This window comes from Cheilinus undulatus, linkage group 13 (assembly GCF_018320785.1).
Source record: "Cheilinus undulatus linkage group 13, ASM1832078v1, whole genome shotgun sequence".
NCBI lineage: Eukaryota > Metazoa > Chordata > Actinopteri > Labriformes > Labridae > Cheilinus > Cheilinus undulatus.
In genome coordinates this window covers 41,611,550-41,629,776 of record NC_054877.1, presented here as the reverse complement: position 1 = coordinate 41,629,776, position 18,227 = coordinate 41,611,550, and the positions used below count along the sequence as shown (strand labels likewise).

General features: G+C 38.8%; 2 protein-coding genes across 2 annotated transcripts; both read left to right on the top strand.

Moving 5' to 3' along the window:
• Positions 1 to 422: 422 nt before the first annotated feature.
• si:rp71-1g18.1 (uncharacterized protein LOC559922 homolog) lies at positions 423 to 9,151 on the top strand. The gene is made up of 5 exons (XM_041803968.1): positions 423 to 466; positions 1,673 to 2,118; positions 2,415 to 2,560; positions 4,225 to 4,315; positions 7,330 to 9,151. The coding sequence occupies exons 2-5, from the start codon at positions 1,866 to 1,868 to the stop codon at positions 8,274 to 8,276; spliced, it is 1,437 nt and encodes a 478-aa protein (XP_041659902.1). The 5' UTR covers positions 423 to 466; positions 1,673 to 1,865; the 3' UTR covers positions 8,277 to 9,151.
• Positions 9,152 to 11,284: 2,133 nt separating this feature from the next.
• Positions 11,285 to 17,764, top strand: LOC121520496 (E3 ubiquitin/ISG15 ligase TRIM25-like). The gene is made up of 7 exons (XM_041803970.1): positions 11,285 to 11,812; positions 11,955 to 12,272; positions 12,647 to 12,727; positions 14,593 to 14,671; positions 14,754 to 14,822; positions 16,526 to 16,576; positions 16,899 to 17,764. The coding sequence occupies exons 1-7, from the start codon at positions 11,555 to 11,557 to the stop codon at positions 17,429 to 17,431; spliced, it is 1,389 nt and encodes a 462-aa protein (XP_041659904.1). The 5' UTR covers positions 11,285 to 11,554; the 3' UTR covers positions 17,432 to 17,764.
• Positions 17,765 to 18,227: the final 463 nt, after the last annotated feature.

Genomic DNA, 18,227 nt, shown 5'->3' with positions numbered 1-18,227 from the left:
CTGAAAACTGATGCCAAACGTAGAAAATAAAAATAAAAATAGGCCTACTAATAGGTAAAAGAGGTTTTGTGACTTTAGTGGCAAGCGTAAGTAAAATACAAAATAAAACCGGAAATAATAATCAGCCTTAGCAGTTTTGCAAAGAGGAATAGAGTAAAATCCACACAGACTCAGTTCGACTTAAAGGGCGTGAATATTTATGCAGCCACTTACTTTACATTACATTACTTTGTAATGCCAAATTAAATTGGCCATGATCAACTTATAAAATCAATTAAAGGGTAAAACATGCAAGGGGGCGAATACCTTTAAAAGGCACTGTATGCTGTTTTTTGTTGTTGCTCTGCTTGTATTTCTCCATCCGCCTCTCTCTTTCTCCATCTCCCTCTATCTCATCACAACCCTGGCACAGCTTCAGCAGAAGGGTGTTCAACATGAGTCCGGTCCTGCTCAAGGTTTCTGTCTGGTAAAAGGCTGTTTTTTCCTTGCCACTGTCACTTTGTTAAACGATTGTTACTGCTGAACTCATAGTGGATTCATGTTCTTAGATATTTTAACAAAAAGCACAATCTGGACTTACATTTTTTGTTAACTGCCTGCCATTTGTTATGAACTGGTGATGTACATATAAAAGAAATAATTGATGAAAGGCCGACTGTCATTTGGGCAGGTCAGAGCACTGTAACACTGTAAAGCACACATAGCAAGTACAGTGAGAGAAAATCTTCATAATGGCCCAGGCTATTTTAATGTTACTTTTGAGTTTATCATTAAATGTCATACTCCATGTACTTTTATCATATGGCCAGTATTTTAATGCTCTAGATCAGTGATACTCAACACCTGGCTCTAGAGCGACATGTGACTCTTTTGTGACTATTTGTGGCTCTTTTATATCTTTATTTTAAATATTATTCCCCCAGAAAACCTTATAAAACTTTTTTTGCCACTTTTATCCAATTTTTCCAATTTTTTGCCACTTTTTGCCCAGTTAAGCTACCCTTTGCTTTAAATACCACTTGTTTCCTTTTTTGCCACTGTTTTCCCTTTTTTTCCCATTTTTGACCACTTTTCACCCACTTTTGCCATTGAATAGCACTTGTTTCCTTTTTTGCCCATTTTTGCTACTTCTTTTTGCCACTTTTATCCCATTTTTGCCCATTTAAGCTACGTTTTGCCATTACATACCACTTGTTTCCTATTTTGTGCCCATTTTGCCACTAATGACTGCTTTTTGCCCCTTCAAGTCAATTTCCACTCATTTTTTTGGTAATGTTTTTGCTACTTTTGGACCATTTTTGCCACCTGTAACTCATTTTTTAAATCTCTTCTCCATCATTTTTGCTATTTTCTGATACTTCTTCCACTTTTCTCCCCATTTTCACCTATTTTTGCCACCTTTAATTTATTTTTAATGCTACTTAAGCCGTTTTTGCTACTTTTCACTAATTAGAAAGTGACTCTTGCAAAGGTATTTTTAAACAATTTGGCTCTTTGGTTGATCTAGATAGATAGATAGATAGATAGATAGATAGATAGATAGATAGATAGATATTTACTCTACTAATTCCCGTGGAAATTTAAGAAATATCACAAATGTTTTGCTTTAAACTCGATATATCATAAAATGTCTCTGAATTGTGCTCTCTATCACTTGGCTCGGCTCTTCTAGTCTTCAAGCTCCGCCTCGTCATGTCCGCTTCCTCTCTGTGTTTTTACGCGCCTGCGCCAGGATGAGCCACGCCCCTTCAGTCTGCAAGCCATGTGGCTTTTAATAGCAAAAAACAAACTACGCTTCGCTTAAACTGTCGTTTTCGGACATTTCCCCTTTAAACCTTCACGTCTGCACAGCCAAAGCAGCCGCCATGTCTGCGGGTGGTGCGAACCTACAGGCGCAGGTGGAGTCAGTGCTGGGAGCGCTGGTCAAAGCGGCCACGGTGGAGTTGACCAAACTGTTCGAGAGCAGGTACCGAGCCTCGGCGTTGGATGGGAGGTCGGGCCCCATTGAGGACAGAAAGGAAAACGAAACACTGGAGACCCTGAGTGGGTTGTTTACGCAGAAGACTAAACGCAGCATCGGGGTGCAAGTGGACGAGGACATCTACGTGCCGCTTTGTGGTTGGTGTCCTTTGAGATTAAATCGATTGTACTTCCTGTTTACGTCCATGGCTAGGCTTGCAAGATATCGAGGGGTGCAGACTAGTTTCTTCTTAAACTTAATGATAACCTTAGAATCTTGCAAATTTGCATGCAGATAACACACATTTAGCACGAGTTGCATTTGCATTCAGCTCATGCGCATATTCTTTAATTGACACTGTTGCACAAAAGTCCTGCAGGGTGTCTCCTATGCAAACCCAATGTAAAGGAATGTGTCTCTCTTCGTTGACCCTCCCCCCCTTTCTTCTCCACAGGGCCCACTCTCCTCTCAGATGGGGATTGTTTGAAGGACTGCGAGGAGGTGGAGGTGGTGGTGGAGGGATGCCTCATTCCCTCAGAAATCCTCCTGGCTGGAGATAATGGACAAGTTGACCCCGAGTGGTCTTTACTGAGAGGACAGGTCAGTGGGGTTTTACAGGAGTGTAAATCAGCTGTGTACTCAGGGGGGGACCATGCTGGGTGAAACTGTGAGCAGCTTTGTGACTTTTACATTAGCACTTAATCAGCGCCTGAGTTGTTTTTATTGCAGAACATCTTATCATACATGTGCTGAAATTACATTATCTGTATCAAGGTTGTTGTCCTTACATGCCCTGTCCTGTAGACATCAAGGTTATGACCGTTTTGGTTAGCTCATTCGTTTTTACTTTCATTTTTAGTTTTCAATTTTTACTTTAGTTTGTGTTTAGTTTTGACTGCTGATTTGCTTAGTTAAGATTTGATTCTGCAAAAATGCTTCTTTTCAGATTAGTTTTGGTTGCTTTGGTGTTTGTGTTAGTTTCCCCTGTTATGTGGATTTTAATTTGGATATTCTCAAAAAGGCTTACCTTCCCTTTTCATTTTTTAATTCAAATATGATTTTTGACTACAATTCAAGGCCTGAAATCGCCATTGTGTGAAGTCTTGAAAAATCATATCAGACCATTTTAAACTCACTAGGCATGGGTGAGGAAAGGGTTGATTTGCCTCACAAATTTACTTTAATAGTCAAGGAAGATAAAGGGATAAAGGGAGCTTTCTGGGGCCCAGCCAAACGGGGTGCCCATGGAGGTCAGGAAAATTATAGTTCATATAAAAGTTAATCTGTTGTAATCACCTTTAATATTTAACCATTAAATTATAACCATTCTATAGCCTTTTTCAAAATGAAAACCTCTTTTCTGGGGAAAAAAATGCTTCTTTGCAAAGGCGAACAGTGTGGATGGGCACTTGACTAAAAGAGTTGGAAAGTAATATCAGTAAAGTAACTTAAAAGCTAAGCCATGATCTGCAGAAATGTCAGATGAAAAATGGTGAAGTAATTGTAATGGGATAAAATGGGTGACAAGTGGCAAAGATTTGCAGAAAAAGTGGATACCGAGTTGCAAAAATGGGTTAAAAGAGGCATAAATGGGACAAAAGCTGCTGGTGTAGAAAGATAAGACTGGTGAAGGAATTGGGAAAAAGTTGCAAAAATTTAAAAAAAAATGAAATATGGGGAAAATGGGCAGAAACAGTCACGAAAAGGGGTTAAACAGTGGCAGGATTAAGTTTTCTTTTAATGCTACCAGTCCAACACGCATGCATTTATATCGTCAATAAATCACATCTGGCCCATTGACTCAGTCTTTTAGGGGCCCAACCAATTCTGTGGGCAGGCCTGCTAATAAAAGAGCTTAAAGTATATAATTATTGGCAATATGTCTTAGAAAGTATAAATGCTATTCGCTCTGATGCACACAAACTTAATAAATCTGAAATCAAAATTCAGGGTCCCAGGCAAGAATATTGTTCAAGAATGAACCTCTTTCTAACTTTGTCAATAAATAACCTCATCCAAATTGTAAATCACTGTGCTAAAGACAAACAAGAGAGGACATCTTAGTATGCTTATAAGAAGGACTAAAACTAAGAATATTTTGTAAGCACACAATACTTTTTTGTTCTGCAAAGCCTCATTTTATCTTAGTTTCAGTGAACTTAGATTATTTTTACCTTTTATTTTTTGGTTACCTTTCTAGTTTTGGTTAACAGTAATAACCTTTGTAGACATGCTTTAATTTATTTTTTGTTTTCTCTGATCAGAGTGTAGTGGAGAGCGTGGATATGGTGGAGCCTAACGAGTCTGAAGCAGAGACAACAGCTGGAAGTGATCCTCAAACAGACATATTAAATGGTAAGGAACGTTGGCATTAAAGTGAGTTAAAATTCAGGGTTAAGCCACACTGACACTCTGTCTGACGGTTTAAACATGAAAAAGATATGCAAACAGGTTGAGACTGGTACAACAAGTTGGACTGCCAATGTAGGAGACAAGCCAGGAAAACAGTTAATGATTCATCTAATTCAATCTTATTTAATCAGAGTTTTCTTCAACAGTGGTTTTCTCTTTGCCACTCTCCCATAAAGCTTTGACTAGTGAAGAACCAGGGCAACAGTTGTTATATGCAGAGTCTCTCCCATCTCAGCTGCTGAAGCTTTTAACTCCTTCAGAGTAGTCATAGGTGTCTTTGGTGGCCTCTCTCACTAATCTCCTTCCTGCACGGTCACTCAGTTTGTGAGGACGGCCTAATCTAGGCAGAGAATTGGTTTTGCATCCATCCCCTGACTCATACTTTTCAAAAACTTTCTGTCTGAGTTACTTGGAGGTTTTTTTGTCGTTATGGTGTATTGGTAGCCAGGAATACTGATTAACAAGTGACTGGACCTCCCAGACACAGGTGTCTTATACAACATATAAAGGCACATTCACTGCACTCAGGTGATCCCCATTTCACTAAATGTGAGACTACTAGCACCAATTGGCTGGACCTCTGTTGAATTAGGCCAGTCACTTTAAAGGGGTGAATTTTATGCAGTCACTTATTTTGTATTGCATATTTTTATTTGATTGACATTAGTTTGTAAAAAATCTCTTTCCACTTTGAAATTAAAGAGGTTTTTTATATTAAAAATGTCCAAAAGCCAAATGATATTGACCATGAATGAGTTTCAAAATCAATAAAAGGGTCAAATGCCTAAGGGGGGTGAATACTTTTTGTAGGCTCTGTACTTATGGACTATTTCAAGTAATCATTTAACTTAACAAGTATGTGTTTAGTCTGTAGAAGAAGCCATTGCACTCGGACTGATCCCATGCATGCACAGAGAGAACTTGGAAAACCTCCACACAGAAGGCCCTTCATGACCAGAGTCCAAACCAGGAACTGTTTTGCTGTGCCTTAACCACTGTGACCAATTTCTCTGTTTTTTTTTTTTCCACATTGTGCAAAATCACAAAAATTGAAGATGACTTGTCAGAACAGTTTTGTCCTGCACGTCACTGATACAGAACACTGACAGCATCAGACTGCTAACTTTCTCAAGCCATTGAAAGCTGCCATTGATCAAAATGAAAACATTGCCAAATACTGTTTGTTCAAGGTTTTACATGGCGCCACTGTAAGAACTTATGTTTACATTTTGCACAGAGGAGAATAATTGAAATTTTCTTCCTGGGTTACACATTCTACAACAAAACAGCAAATGGAGAAATCAAAAAATGCAGAGCGCAAAAGAACTGAAAGTAAAATCTGATATTGAGGAATGAAATTTAATAAGATTTACCTAATCCCCCCACTTTAGGGGAAATGTAGTTGTCACAAAAGCTCACAGTAGAGGAAAAAAGTACACAAGCAATTTATGTTAAATAGCAAACACTATGCACACTCACACAAAGAAAAAAAACTGAACTTCCCTTATCTCAACTAAAAAGTGCCCCCATGTATGCTGAGAATTACTTAACCTTCCTGTAACCCTTGATGGGAGAAAGACAACAGAAAAGGGAAGTGAAATGATCTGAAAACTAGTGCAAAAACAACAAGAAGGCTATGAAGCCATAAATGCAGTGTCTTTACTTCCATCTAGTGGCTGCTGTGTGATACTACAACACAAACCAGACTGTTAGTCCTTAAAGGGATACTTCAACATTTTGGTGAATGTGCAGGTCACAACTTGTCCATGAGAGTGTTTTGGAGTTGTTGGATTGTGTATTTGATGAGATTGATGAGGGAAAGCCGGAATACTGTCTGCTTACATTGAGTTGGCACAGCAGGTCCGAACTCGGCAGCGGCGATCAAAAAATAGCTTGCACCGACAACTAAAGGTAACGAACCTAGTACTAAGACTATAAGAATTACGGCAATGGACGAATTTGCCAAAATGTTGAAGTATCCCTTTAAATATCTGGCAGTTTATTAAATTAATAGACACTTGGTCTCATAAGTATTAAACACAAAACTTGTTTGTTAAATCAGTTTGAAGCCACACTCCCTGAGCTACATGTTATTTTTTTTACTGTACATGTGCATCTAAAAAACAGAATATCATTTAAAAGTTCATTATTTCCTGTGATTTACCTCAGATAGTTAAACTTACATATATTCTTGATTAATCTTAGACGAAGTGAAACATTTCATCATTTCTATATTGTAAATCCTTTTTGGACTGTTGTTTTTTGATACTCTAATATTTTGATGTTGTGGACTCACAACATTTTTAGACTAACCCTTGCGAAAAGAGGTTGTATGCTATTTTTTTTTCTTTTTTAATATTAGGTTTTAAGCACATGTAGGATTCTGAGAAGTGGCTGGAGGAGAAGGAGTTGGAGATGAGGCGGGGGCTGATACCTGCTAACATTTGACAGGATTTTGCAAAAATAAAGCAGCTTTGCAGTAAAGCCTCCAGAATTCCAGTAATATTAGGGAAACCGTGTTAATGACAAACTAAGAATAAAGATTATGAACAAGCTGCTTTTTAATTCCTTTTCTGCCACATGCTGTTTTGAATATTTCACTTTGTATGAGAGGAATGTAGTATATATGGAAGTTTTACTTCTTGATTTCAATCACAGAAACTTTTGCCTTAGTATCCTTTTTTATTAGATACACCTGTATAAGCTAATATAGGTATTAATGGACTTAAACTGAAATAGCATAATTTGGCTACACCCCTAACTTGGTTAAAATACTTGTGTGTGAATTTTTTCAACCTTTAGTGAAAAAATATCTGTTTTTTAGCAACCCATCTGCTGTCTTATTAAGCCTTTGCAGTTCAACACTGAAAAGTTGCTGTTTACCTGAAGCCCCTTTCACATAAATTTCCTTCTTTTATAAATAACAGTTTAACATGTCTTCATAATCCTCTTTTCAGCCTCTTCAGAGACATCAACAGAGCCACTGAGACAAGGAGGTTCCCCAACCAAACAGAAGCCTCTCATCATTCAGCCAGACATCAGTGATGTTGTTTCTGGGGAGAAGGTGAAGTTTGTTTGCCCTCTGATCCTAAAACCAGAGTCTCCAGCTCCAAAACCAGACAGCTCAGAGCTGCTTGTTCAACCCGAGCCCCAGCCTGCCCAAGTCAGCACCGCCAAGGGCACCGCCTACAGTCCTTCCCCGTTTGATGGAGCTGTGACTCCTTCTCCTACAAAGGTTTGGGAGAAGATCCACTCACCAAAGAAAAACAACCTCCACCTGAAACTGAAAGTGACCTCTCCTGATGAAAAGCTGAAGTGTCCCTGTGAGGTTCAACTTGTGGATGTGCTCACACTGTCTGAGTCTAAGATGAAGCTTCAGGATGATGTTAAAGGTCAGGATGCCAAACACAAAACTGACCGCGCTCTGCCTAAAGACCTCCGTCGCCACCAAGGTCTTCACACAGGCCATCGTATGTGCTGCTTCACCTCCTGTGGAAATGGTGTTTGGCGTCTACAGAAGGTGGTCACACACTCCCGCGATGGATACATGTGCAACATCTGTAAGAAAACGTTCAAGCGGAGGAAGATTTTGCGTCGACACGAGCGCTTCCACACTGGAGAAAAACCATACTCCTGCTCCATATGTTCGAAAACTTTTGCCCTGAGGAAGAGCCTCCGCCGCCACCTTAGGTTCCACACGGGGGAGAGGCCGCACATCTGCACACAGTGCAACAAAAGCTTCCGTCTGCGAGACAACCTGAAAGCACACCTGAGGTTTCACACAGGAGAAAAGCCGTTCAGCTGCTCCACCTGTGGAAAGATGTTCAGGATCATGAAGAACCTGGAGAAACACAAGTGTGACTTTGCCTTTGTTCCTTCTTTCAGGACGATCGCCGGCTTGTAGCTGTGGGAGAAGTGGCTTGTTGTGGTGGTTAACACCATTCTCTACCTCAAACTGAAAACACTTGTAGAAGTGACTTTTGTGCAAAGTTAAGAAAAGTAAACTTAGAGCCAATAGAGATTGAGATTTTATCCTGCTCAACCATATCATCTGATCATTCCTCAAATGTTATAAAAAGGCTCTCATAATGGGGCTTTCACTGAGACAGGGGCATTTTTATGCAAACATCTATTCTTGATGAATGTGATTTTTATAAATACATTTTCTTATGTTTGTGGACAGATATAGTGAGAGGTGCAGTGAGCAAAGCTGTGTAACTTCTCAACACTTTGTAGCATTAAACCCTCTGAGAAACAAAAACTCAGCCTGTCAGGAATCCCCTACACCTGGCACTGCTAACCCGCTATACTACATATATTTTAAAGTTCTCTCTCCCAAAGCCTTTTCTGTCTTGTGAATGGTTTTTGCATGTATCAGTAAAATACATTGATTTACACTAATAAAGATTTAGGTAATACATTATTTTTTATGATTACATGTCCCCAACTGCCAACCTTTTCTGTTTCAAAGTGATGTTTAAAGTACTTCCTTAATGTGTGTTTTTATCTTTGTTTTATAAACCTTTTTTTTTTCTACTTTACATTTATCACTTTTAAAGGTGTTTTGTTTTCAGCTTGTGATGTTTGAATGTATAATGACTACTATGTTCCCTAAACCTAGATGTCTAAAAATTATCTGTGCTGACTGATAGAAAAAAAATCTGGTTCTAGTGAAAAAGCTTTTTTTAAGGAGACTCTTACCGTGATTGTAAAACATATCGACTTTTTTTGTCTTAGTAAAATGTTTTTATACTTAATAAATATACTCTACATTAACAAGTGTCTATTTTAATCTTTTCACATTTCTTACATCTATTTTCTAAAAAAGCCCCTAAAGAGGCATTAACAGATAAAGATTGTTTCTGGTGTGCATGCAAAACTTGTGCTCATGCAAGAAACTACGGGTGCATCTAAAAAAATTAGAATATCATGTAAATTTTTTGTTTTGTTTTGTTTTGCTTCGTTTTTTCCTGTGATTTACTTAAGAATGTTACATTTCTATATATTCTAGATTGATCTCATACAAAAATATTTCAAGACTGTTTAACTCTTGATTACAACTTACAAGTTAATAGTTTTTAATTCCCCAAATTATAAGGAAAGGAGCTTAATTGATTCCTTTATTATATACTTTAGCATAGGATATACGGGACCATCCTCTGTGAACAGAGAGATGAGAAAAGGACCCACAATTCTTTGCATCAATTTCATATTAAGTGACGCACCTGCTGACCAACAAACAGTTAATATGACTGTAAACGTTACCTGCACTGAATTAAACAATAAATTAAATGTCGAATTGATGATTCATGTGATAAACGTGGAAAAATAAGGATGAGCAGAGGAATGTTGCAGACATGAGAACTATATCATCCCATATATTACTATTTATATATATAACTATTTCTTGACTTTTCATTTTCACTTTTTATCAAAGCATCTAATCGATCATTAAACAATTCAAACTGCATTTGTTTTGCTATGTAGAAATACTGAAGTTTGTGTGGTGAGAGTCAATGAATTACTAAGCTACTATTTCAAAGCAGTATTTCTGTTGTTTGGATGACATTATTATATCGTTATCATTATGTTTCAGTAAGACAAGGAAATATTTATTGGAGGTTTTTTATTTTTGGTTTACAGTGCCTCTCATCATGGGTGTAGCACAAGGTGGAAAGGGTACCGATTACCAGGGCCCAGAGTAGGGAGGGGGCCTTGAGAAGCCTTCAATGAAAAGTGTGTTTTTATTTATTTTTTCTTAATAATTAGTGCCATCATTGAATCAAAAGCAACTAAATTAATTGGCCAACAGACTGAAATTTGTATGAAATAGAATAAAATAGAATACTGCTCCTCCCTTAAAAATGTCCAAATGGTGGTGGTCCAGCGCTGCGAAATAATTCAAGTAAATTTAAGTTAACCATAGTAAAAATGTTGCTCATAAATTGGGAAATTATGGTTCAAAAAATACAATAAAATGCAGAGATATTTGTGAAAATGATGCAACATTTGTTGCTTTGCCAGCCGGTGAAGGAGGTCCCTGTGTAATATTCTTTCTGGGGGCCCTAAACCCCTAGCTACTCCCCTGCTCTCATTTTATCATCAAGCTGTAAGGGATAAAATAGAGTAGATAATAACAGCTAGGCACTGTTAGAGAATTAAAAATAGAATAAGAAAACAATTGAATAAATACAGTTGTAAAATACAAGGACTTGAATATCATTCATCCCCAATGAAGAGTTCAGATTAAAAGATATTCAACCTTTCAGATGTATCTGAGGAAATGTTAATACTTTAGTGAGCTCATATTTATCACAATATTTTTGTTTACTGACAACAGGTTCACAATCTCTAAGGAGTATAAAGAAATACATTCTTCAAGACAAAAGTGCAGAATCAAACTGAAAAAAAACTGAAAAAAGAAAAACAGATCATTGTTTAAATCCGCTTTAGATATATTTTTAAATGATATACATTTAAAACTCACATGGCAACAGCTGTTGATATACTAACACAAGGACATAAGGACACTCCATAGTACACCTATGTTTTTTTAATGATCTCTTTGCTGCACTGGAGGACGCTCCTTGTAATAGATGCGCGTTTTGTAGTCCATCAACGTTCAGTTGTAGTTTTTACACAGTAAACTCTCGTTCGTAACATCAGACTCGGGTAAGAGCTGTTGGATTCCCTTATCAACAGTGTGCTCCTTTCTTGTCCTCTTACTCTCATCTTTCCTTGACCCTGTGATGTTTTTTTTTTTGGGGGGGGGGTTAAAGAAAAGTGGATAGGAAAGGATTTAGGGATTATTTTTACGGACTTTTCGGATGCACCCCTGGTTTTCGTTTCCGCGATCATCTGATCATGTCTTTACTTCCGCTTCCTCTTCTTAAGTCCCGCCTACCAGGAAGTTGCACTCAGAAATGCTTTCACTTTTAGCAATGCGTGTATCGGGGAGGAACAACAAGCTGTCAAGGGTCATTCTCGACTTTATCTTAAAATGTAGCTATTAATCGACCCATTAGATGTCGTTACCTTGTGCTAGAGTGCGCTGGTTGATCCTATCAAGGGGGAAGTGCTTTACATCGGCCAGCATTTACAGACTGATCAAAGTCTGCACCTAACTCATTTTTTCGTCTTTTTTTATGGTCCCTGGAATTATTTGGAGAAGAGGGAACAACAATGGGAGATGAAACAGATACGAGCCTTGAGGAGCTGCTGAAATGCCCAGTGTGCCAGGACATCTTCAGTGATCCTCGGCAGCTGCCCTGTGGTCACAGTGTGTGCATGAGCTGCCTGGAGAGGATGCTGGACCACACCTCAGAGGTCCCCTTCCGCTGTCCAGACTGTAGGGGGAATTTTGGATCACTCCTGAGGATACAGAAGAGCTACGCACTGTCCAGCATTGCAGAGGAATTCAAGCTGATCAGGAAGAGAAAGGTAAAGAATCTTTGAGAACTTTTTTCAGCTTAAATATTTTTCTTCTTAAACTAATTTTGTGTTAAATAAGTTTAAAAATCCTTGAAACTAAACAAATGCCTTCTTCTTGTACTGCACATTTTCCCTTGACATTTCTGAGCAGGCCCAGCAGAATAAAACAGTGTACTGTGACCTCTGCCCTGAAAAGAAGACCCTGGCCAAGAAAACCTGTCTGAAGTGTGAGGTGTCGATGTGCAGTGAGCATGCCAAGAACCATCATGAGCTGCCGGTGTTCACGGGACATGTCTTAGTCAGCCCTCTGAGTGATTTGCTGGAGAGGAAATGCCCACAGCATGAGGACAAAGTGCTCAAGTACTACTGCAGCACATCCAGACGCTACATGTGCAACATCTGTGCCTTTGAGAAAAAGCAACTCAACCAGGCCACTGAGGCTTCCACTGTCCTGCGGCGACAGCTGACTGTGAGTTTTCAGTAACACCACAGTATGGGATGGGGGGAAAGCCGTGATTTCTAGTCATTTAAAGGGGAATTCCTCTTGCTGAAAATGCTGTAGGGAAACTGGATTTTCTGGTCTCTGAGAATTAAGGTCTGTTTTTGTCCCTGGAATGAGATCATGTGAACTCACTCTCTAATTATGTATCCCTGTCTTGTGTTGTGATCATAGGAAGAAGAGCTGAGATTTTTAAGGATGGATTATCGATTATTACGTGGAAGTTAAATTTAGTAGCTACATGATTTGTTTATTTAAGAGGTTCCTAAAACATATAATGGAGTTGAAGAGGTGCTGAAGTGCCCAGATTCTATATCAAGATTTAAACTCTCTCTGTTTGACAGGAGTACATGGATCAGCGCTTCAAAAGCCTGGAGGAGCAAATGAAGGAATCCAATGAGTTGGTAAAAATTCTCAAAAAAGAGGTAAGTTTTGTTATTTGAAGTTTCATTAACAGCAATTGAATCAATCAAACATTTTTTTTAATCGTGAAAATGGCAACAGAAGCCATCTCCCAGACCAAGACTTTTGGAGTCAAGACAGAGACTGAGACAAGCTGAGACTGAGACAAGACCAAGACCATAAAAATCTATTTTAAAAAAACATGACAAAGTTGAGGAGTTAAAGAGCATTCTCTCTTTAATTTTAGTTTTTATTTTTAAAGAAATTTGACAGGTATAAACAAGGTGTCTGCAACTCTTTTAAAGCACGACATGCAAAAATCTCAAATCTTAACAAATTTGTTCAACTAATTTCTTGTAAAAATACATCCTTGTATGTATTTCAAAGCCACTAACAGATCTGGAAATATCTCAAATATCTGAAAGTGAGATGTTTATCTAGAGTTGTCTAGTGAATGAGGCCTGAAGTGTTCAGAGGTATTTCTAACTAGAAATAAGATGGACTGATGTCTGAGTTTTTGCAGGTGTAGCTATCTGTTGTTTTAGCAAGTGCTTCTCCTTATTATCACATTAATGAAGTCAAACAATAGATCAGTGCTGGTCTCAACTGGTCTTGATGGAAAATCCAGAGTCAAGCCAGTCCGAGACCGAGACAAGAAAGAGTAAAATGCTCTCGGAGTCCGAGACAAGACAAAGACATTCAAAATGTGGTCTTGAGACTGGCCTAAAAAAAAAGACCGTTCTTGAGTACTACAACACTTACCATTATTGTTGTTCTCTGCTTTTCTTCCTTTGCTGATACAATCAAAAATGCTGTGGCAGCTGCATTCGTAATCAGAGTTGTCAATTATGATGTTATATGTGCTTTTTTTGGCCTTGGCTAATTAATCTGAAAAATACTCCTAAAAAAGACTTAGACATGAATCAGTATATGACAAACCACAATGACAGAGTTGAGAAATAATTAAAGTGTATTTGTACTTCACATTTTACCCATGCCCAATCTTTTAACATGGAGAAAGCAGAATATATGACTTAGTAAATACCGAAGTCAGTCAGTAAACCTGAGCCTACACTGTCTGATATTGAGCCGATTCAGTCAGGAGCTTTGAGTTGCATTACTCACTTGGAAGTTGCGCCAACTTTCAGTCTGATCATGCATCGTTTGTCATACAGCACACAGGGGGATGCAACAGCTGACCACAGCCACACCAGCTGCTCCAGACTGGTCGGATGGATTTCTGGCATGTTTGATATTTTAGTTGTATGACTGCACACACTACTAATGCAGGGTTGTAAATGAACTTTTTTGCTTACCTGCCACAGTCACTGATGGATTCAAAAATCTACCAGCCACTTACTTTTTTCCCAAATTACACATTTAGAGTGAGCGCTCAGGTCTTGCAGAAAAGGTCAGACTGTACAGTATGAGCACATAAATCATGTGAGATGGTCTTGGGTCACGAACGATTTAGTTGCCTAGTGTGAGCTGACTTTCTACCACAACGGTAAGCGTAAGCCCAAAATTGCACAGTGTATGCCCAGCTTAAGGGAAGCGCTATATATTTTAGCTTCACTGTGTGGCTGTCTCTCCATCCATCTCATTATGCAGTCTATGGTATAGATCAGTGGTTTTCAAATAATGCATTCACAAAACTGTTGAGTGGGCCAAGAATGTGTGCTTGTAGCCATAGATTGTTCTACTCTGTTTCGTTGTGATAGATGTTGTTATATGAAGTGGTGGTGGGTCTTCCTGAACTGGTCCAGATGGTACTTTTAGTATGATGGATGCAACTTTAATCCAACATAATCAAGAATTTGGCCTCATTATTAAGGATTTAGACTTTGATTGAAGATTTAATAACGTCTTTTCCTTCTGACAAAAACAGAAAGCAAACCCTGCCAACCGGCCCCTCAACAGCGTCACCGTGGTGCTGCTTCTTCTGTGGTTTATCGTTTTGTATTACGGTAAGAGGAGCCAGTCTCTTTTAGTCACACGTCTCATGCATGTGATCTGAACTCACTGATGTCTGTCCTTGTGTCACACTAGCCTACAACTACTCTGTGGAGAACCAGGCATTAACAGAAACGCTCGAGATGCAGCAGAACCGTGTTGCAGGTAAGATGGAAGACCCCCCATGCTGCCTATATTCAAATCACAATAATCAGAGAATTCAACAGTATGTGACTTTATTCAATTCAATTCAGTTTAAGTCAACTTTATTTATATAGCACATTTCATATAAATGTAGACTCAGTGTGCTTTACACAAGATAAAAACAAACAGTAAAAGCAATAAAAACTTGAACACCCCTCCCCCAACACACCCACCCACACACACACCCCACACACACGCATAAGCACAGAATACACATATACAATACAGCTTATGTTGTTTTTTCTTTCAGGACTACATATCCAAAAATGCAAAAATACCGTAGTCTAAAAGTTAGAGGCATGAGAATGTGTTAAATGATAAAGCAAGTTTCCAAATTTTAACACAGAGTAATGTCTGTTGATATGGTGTTAAAAATGGGAGTCAACTATTTGCATTTTTCAGTATATGATTCCTTATGAGAGGGTTTTCGTCATTATCAGTTTTGTTTATATTTGCTTAGAGATAAAACCTTTTTGCACAGAGCAGTCATTCTCTTCCAAGGGATTTTATAGCTGGAAGCATGCCCTTGAACGCTTTGAAGTAAATCCCATTGTCACACGGTCACTATCACTGCCCAAGAAACAGCACCAATAGCTTCACTACTCTATGATGTTAGCAAAACAATAAGAATATGCCAGGCACTGTCTGCAAAGTACAGTACCTAGCAAGGCATCTACAAGGCCATGAGGCAGAAGATGGGAATCTTTTTCCTCTTCTGAGATACAAAGCCAAAGATGATACCCATCTCTCTAGTTGGTTTTCCTGCTGTCATGATTACACCTCTTCTCAAGTGCAAAATTAGATGTTGTTAAGAAACTCAGAAATAATGCTCTAACCATTCAGTCTCCACCTGTTTTGCAGTACTCACTCATTATGATGGCACTTAAGATGTCTCAAGAATAGAGCAAGAGTCTATGTTTGAGAAAGGTGGACCATGACCTTGTACTGTAGGAGGTTTTTGTTGGTTTGTACAAGGCCATAGGAACCACTAGAGACTATTGCCAAAAGCTGCAGACGTCCTTTTGAGGCTCAGCCTTCCCATGTCTGGCTGCAGGGGTCAGACATATGATGGTGTTGCCAGTAATTCAGGAGCACAAGCAGAACTGAAGAACTGAACTGAAACAGCCACTGGTTTTTTGTGTGACCTGATCACACAGTCTGCATGCTTAGCTGCTCCACTGATAAGAGACTTGCAGTGGGTCCATGAGCTAGGGACTTAAAGCAAACAGTCTGAAAAAAACAAGGTAATATTTTCAGCAGCATGGCTCAGCAGGACCATCAGCATCACTCAGACTGTTGTGTCAACAAGGTGGACAGTGTGAATAAAGCCATCAGAGCAGTGCTGTTACAGTTGTCAAGCCTGGATGAAATGCCATGAAGTGGCTCAAACAGATTCTGGGTTAAAACGTGTTGATTAAGCAACTTGTAGCCAAAAGTAGAACTTCAGATAGTGAATTGAAAACAGGACAAAAACGCCAATTTCTGTCAGCCACACATGCACATTCACACAAAACTTCTGTAGTGAGAGCATGTAGAAGCAAAAAGTAAGAATTTAACATCCTATTTTGCTCCTCTGTAACTCACCTGATCACAATAATGTTTCTGTTCATTCCAGTTTAAAAGCTCTCTTTCATCCTCTTTTTATAATCCCTACATCTTCACAGAACTCCTGGTTGGTCCTGTAACGAGCCACCATCCAGACTCGGAAAATTCAGGTACAGATTTTATGTGTTAAAGTGATCTTTAGCTGGAAAGGAAAATGAATAAGTATCATGATAGCAGTTTATGATGGGATATGATGGGAAGCAGTTTTAAAAGTTGTTTCTATAACATTTTACAGTCAAATTCAGACATTTCCTGTTGACAGTAAAATCTAGCGTGCTCAAAATTAGTTATATTTGTGATTCAGTGGGTAGAGTTGTTCATCTTTTAACCAGAGGTTTGAGGAGTTTGATCCCTGGCTCCTGAAGAAGTAGTAGTAGAGATGCAGCAGCAAAAATAATGTCTGTAAACTCAGTTGTTCTGTCTGTTTCTCAGGGGTTCTAAGACTTGATCTGGACTCAGCCAGTCCCTTCCTTGGAGTCTCCTCTGACCTCAGAACAGCAGAGAGAGTTAAAACCAAGCTTAACTATCCCGATGGAGCCAAACGCTTCGATGAAGCCCCGCAGATACTCTCCGCCCACTGCTTCTCCTCCGGTACTCACATCTGGGAGGTGGAGGCTGAGGGATACTGGGACATCGCTGTATCCTACCAGAGCATCCAGCGCAAGAGCAAACACAACAGTGCCTTTGGAAACAACGCAGAGTCCTGGAGCCTTACACACAATGGAAAAGGAAATCTGTTTGTGTATCATAATGGAGAAAAAACTGTGCTGTCTGCTACCCTGAAGAGCCAAAGAATAGCAGTGAGCGTTAACATTGAAGATGGAAACATAATATTCACTGCTGTGGAGTCTACAATCAAGCATCTGCACGAGTTCAAGACTAATTTGACTGAGCCGGTGTGCCTTGGTCTGGGGCTCTACCGGGTCGACCCCCCCAGTAGAGCATCCATTGTCAAAGTCACATAATAATCCTGAAACCTACAGTACGATGAAGTTCAGTCACCACTGGATTGCAGCTGCCAAAAAAATATTTAAGTCTTAAAGTGGAGTAAAAAAATAAAGCCAAAAATTTAAAATTAAACTCAGGAATTTATTTTTGTAAAACAAATGGTATTATATGTACAGTATGTGGTTAATTTGTCATTTAATTAAAGAGATTTTATTTCAATATTTTTAAACTGGAAAATAAGTTTTTATTTAGAGTATTATAAAGTTGAGTCCTTGAGTGTTATGAGTGATTATTCTGCTTAGACATTCCTATACTGCATTGTTAGAACGTTTAATGTTCAAACTAAATAAAGGCATAGTTTCCAACTGTGTTCATGTGAATCCAGAACTTAATCTACATTTCATTTGCAACAAAAGTAAATACTACAGGACCAGTTTGGTTTGGGTGAAATATTTAATATTAGAGAAAAATAACCTAAGTAAAAAGGAAATGCAGTTTTTGTCTGTTAAGGGAAAAAGCCATCCAAAACTACCTGGCACTATTTGAAAAACAAATTTTCCCCTTAACCTTGTAACTGGTTGTGCCTCTCTCTGTAGAAACAACTGCAAGCACTGGCAAGGAGTCCTTCATATCACTGTGGAGGAATTTTGGCCCCCTCTTCTTTGCAGAATAATTTCAATTCAGCCACATGGAGGGTTTTCCAGCATGAACTGCCTGGTTAAGGTCATGCCACAGCATCTCAATCTGATTTAGGTCCAGACTTTGACTTTGCCACTCCAAAACCTTCATTTTTTTTTTAAGCCATTCAAAGGT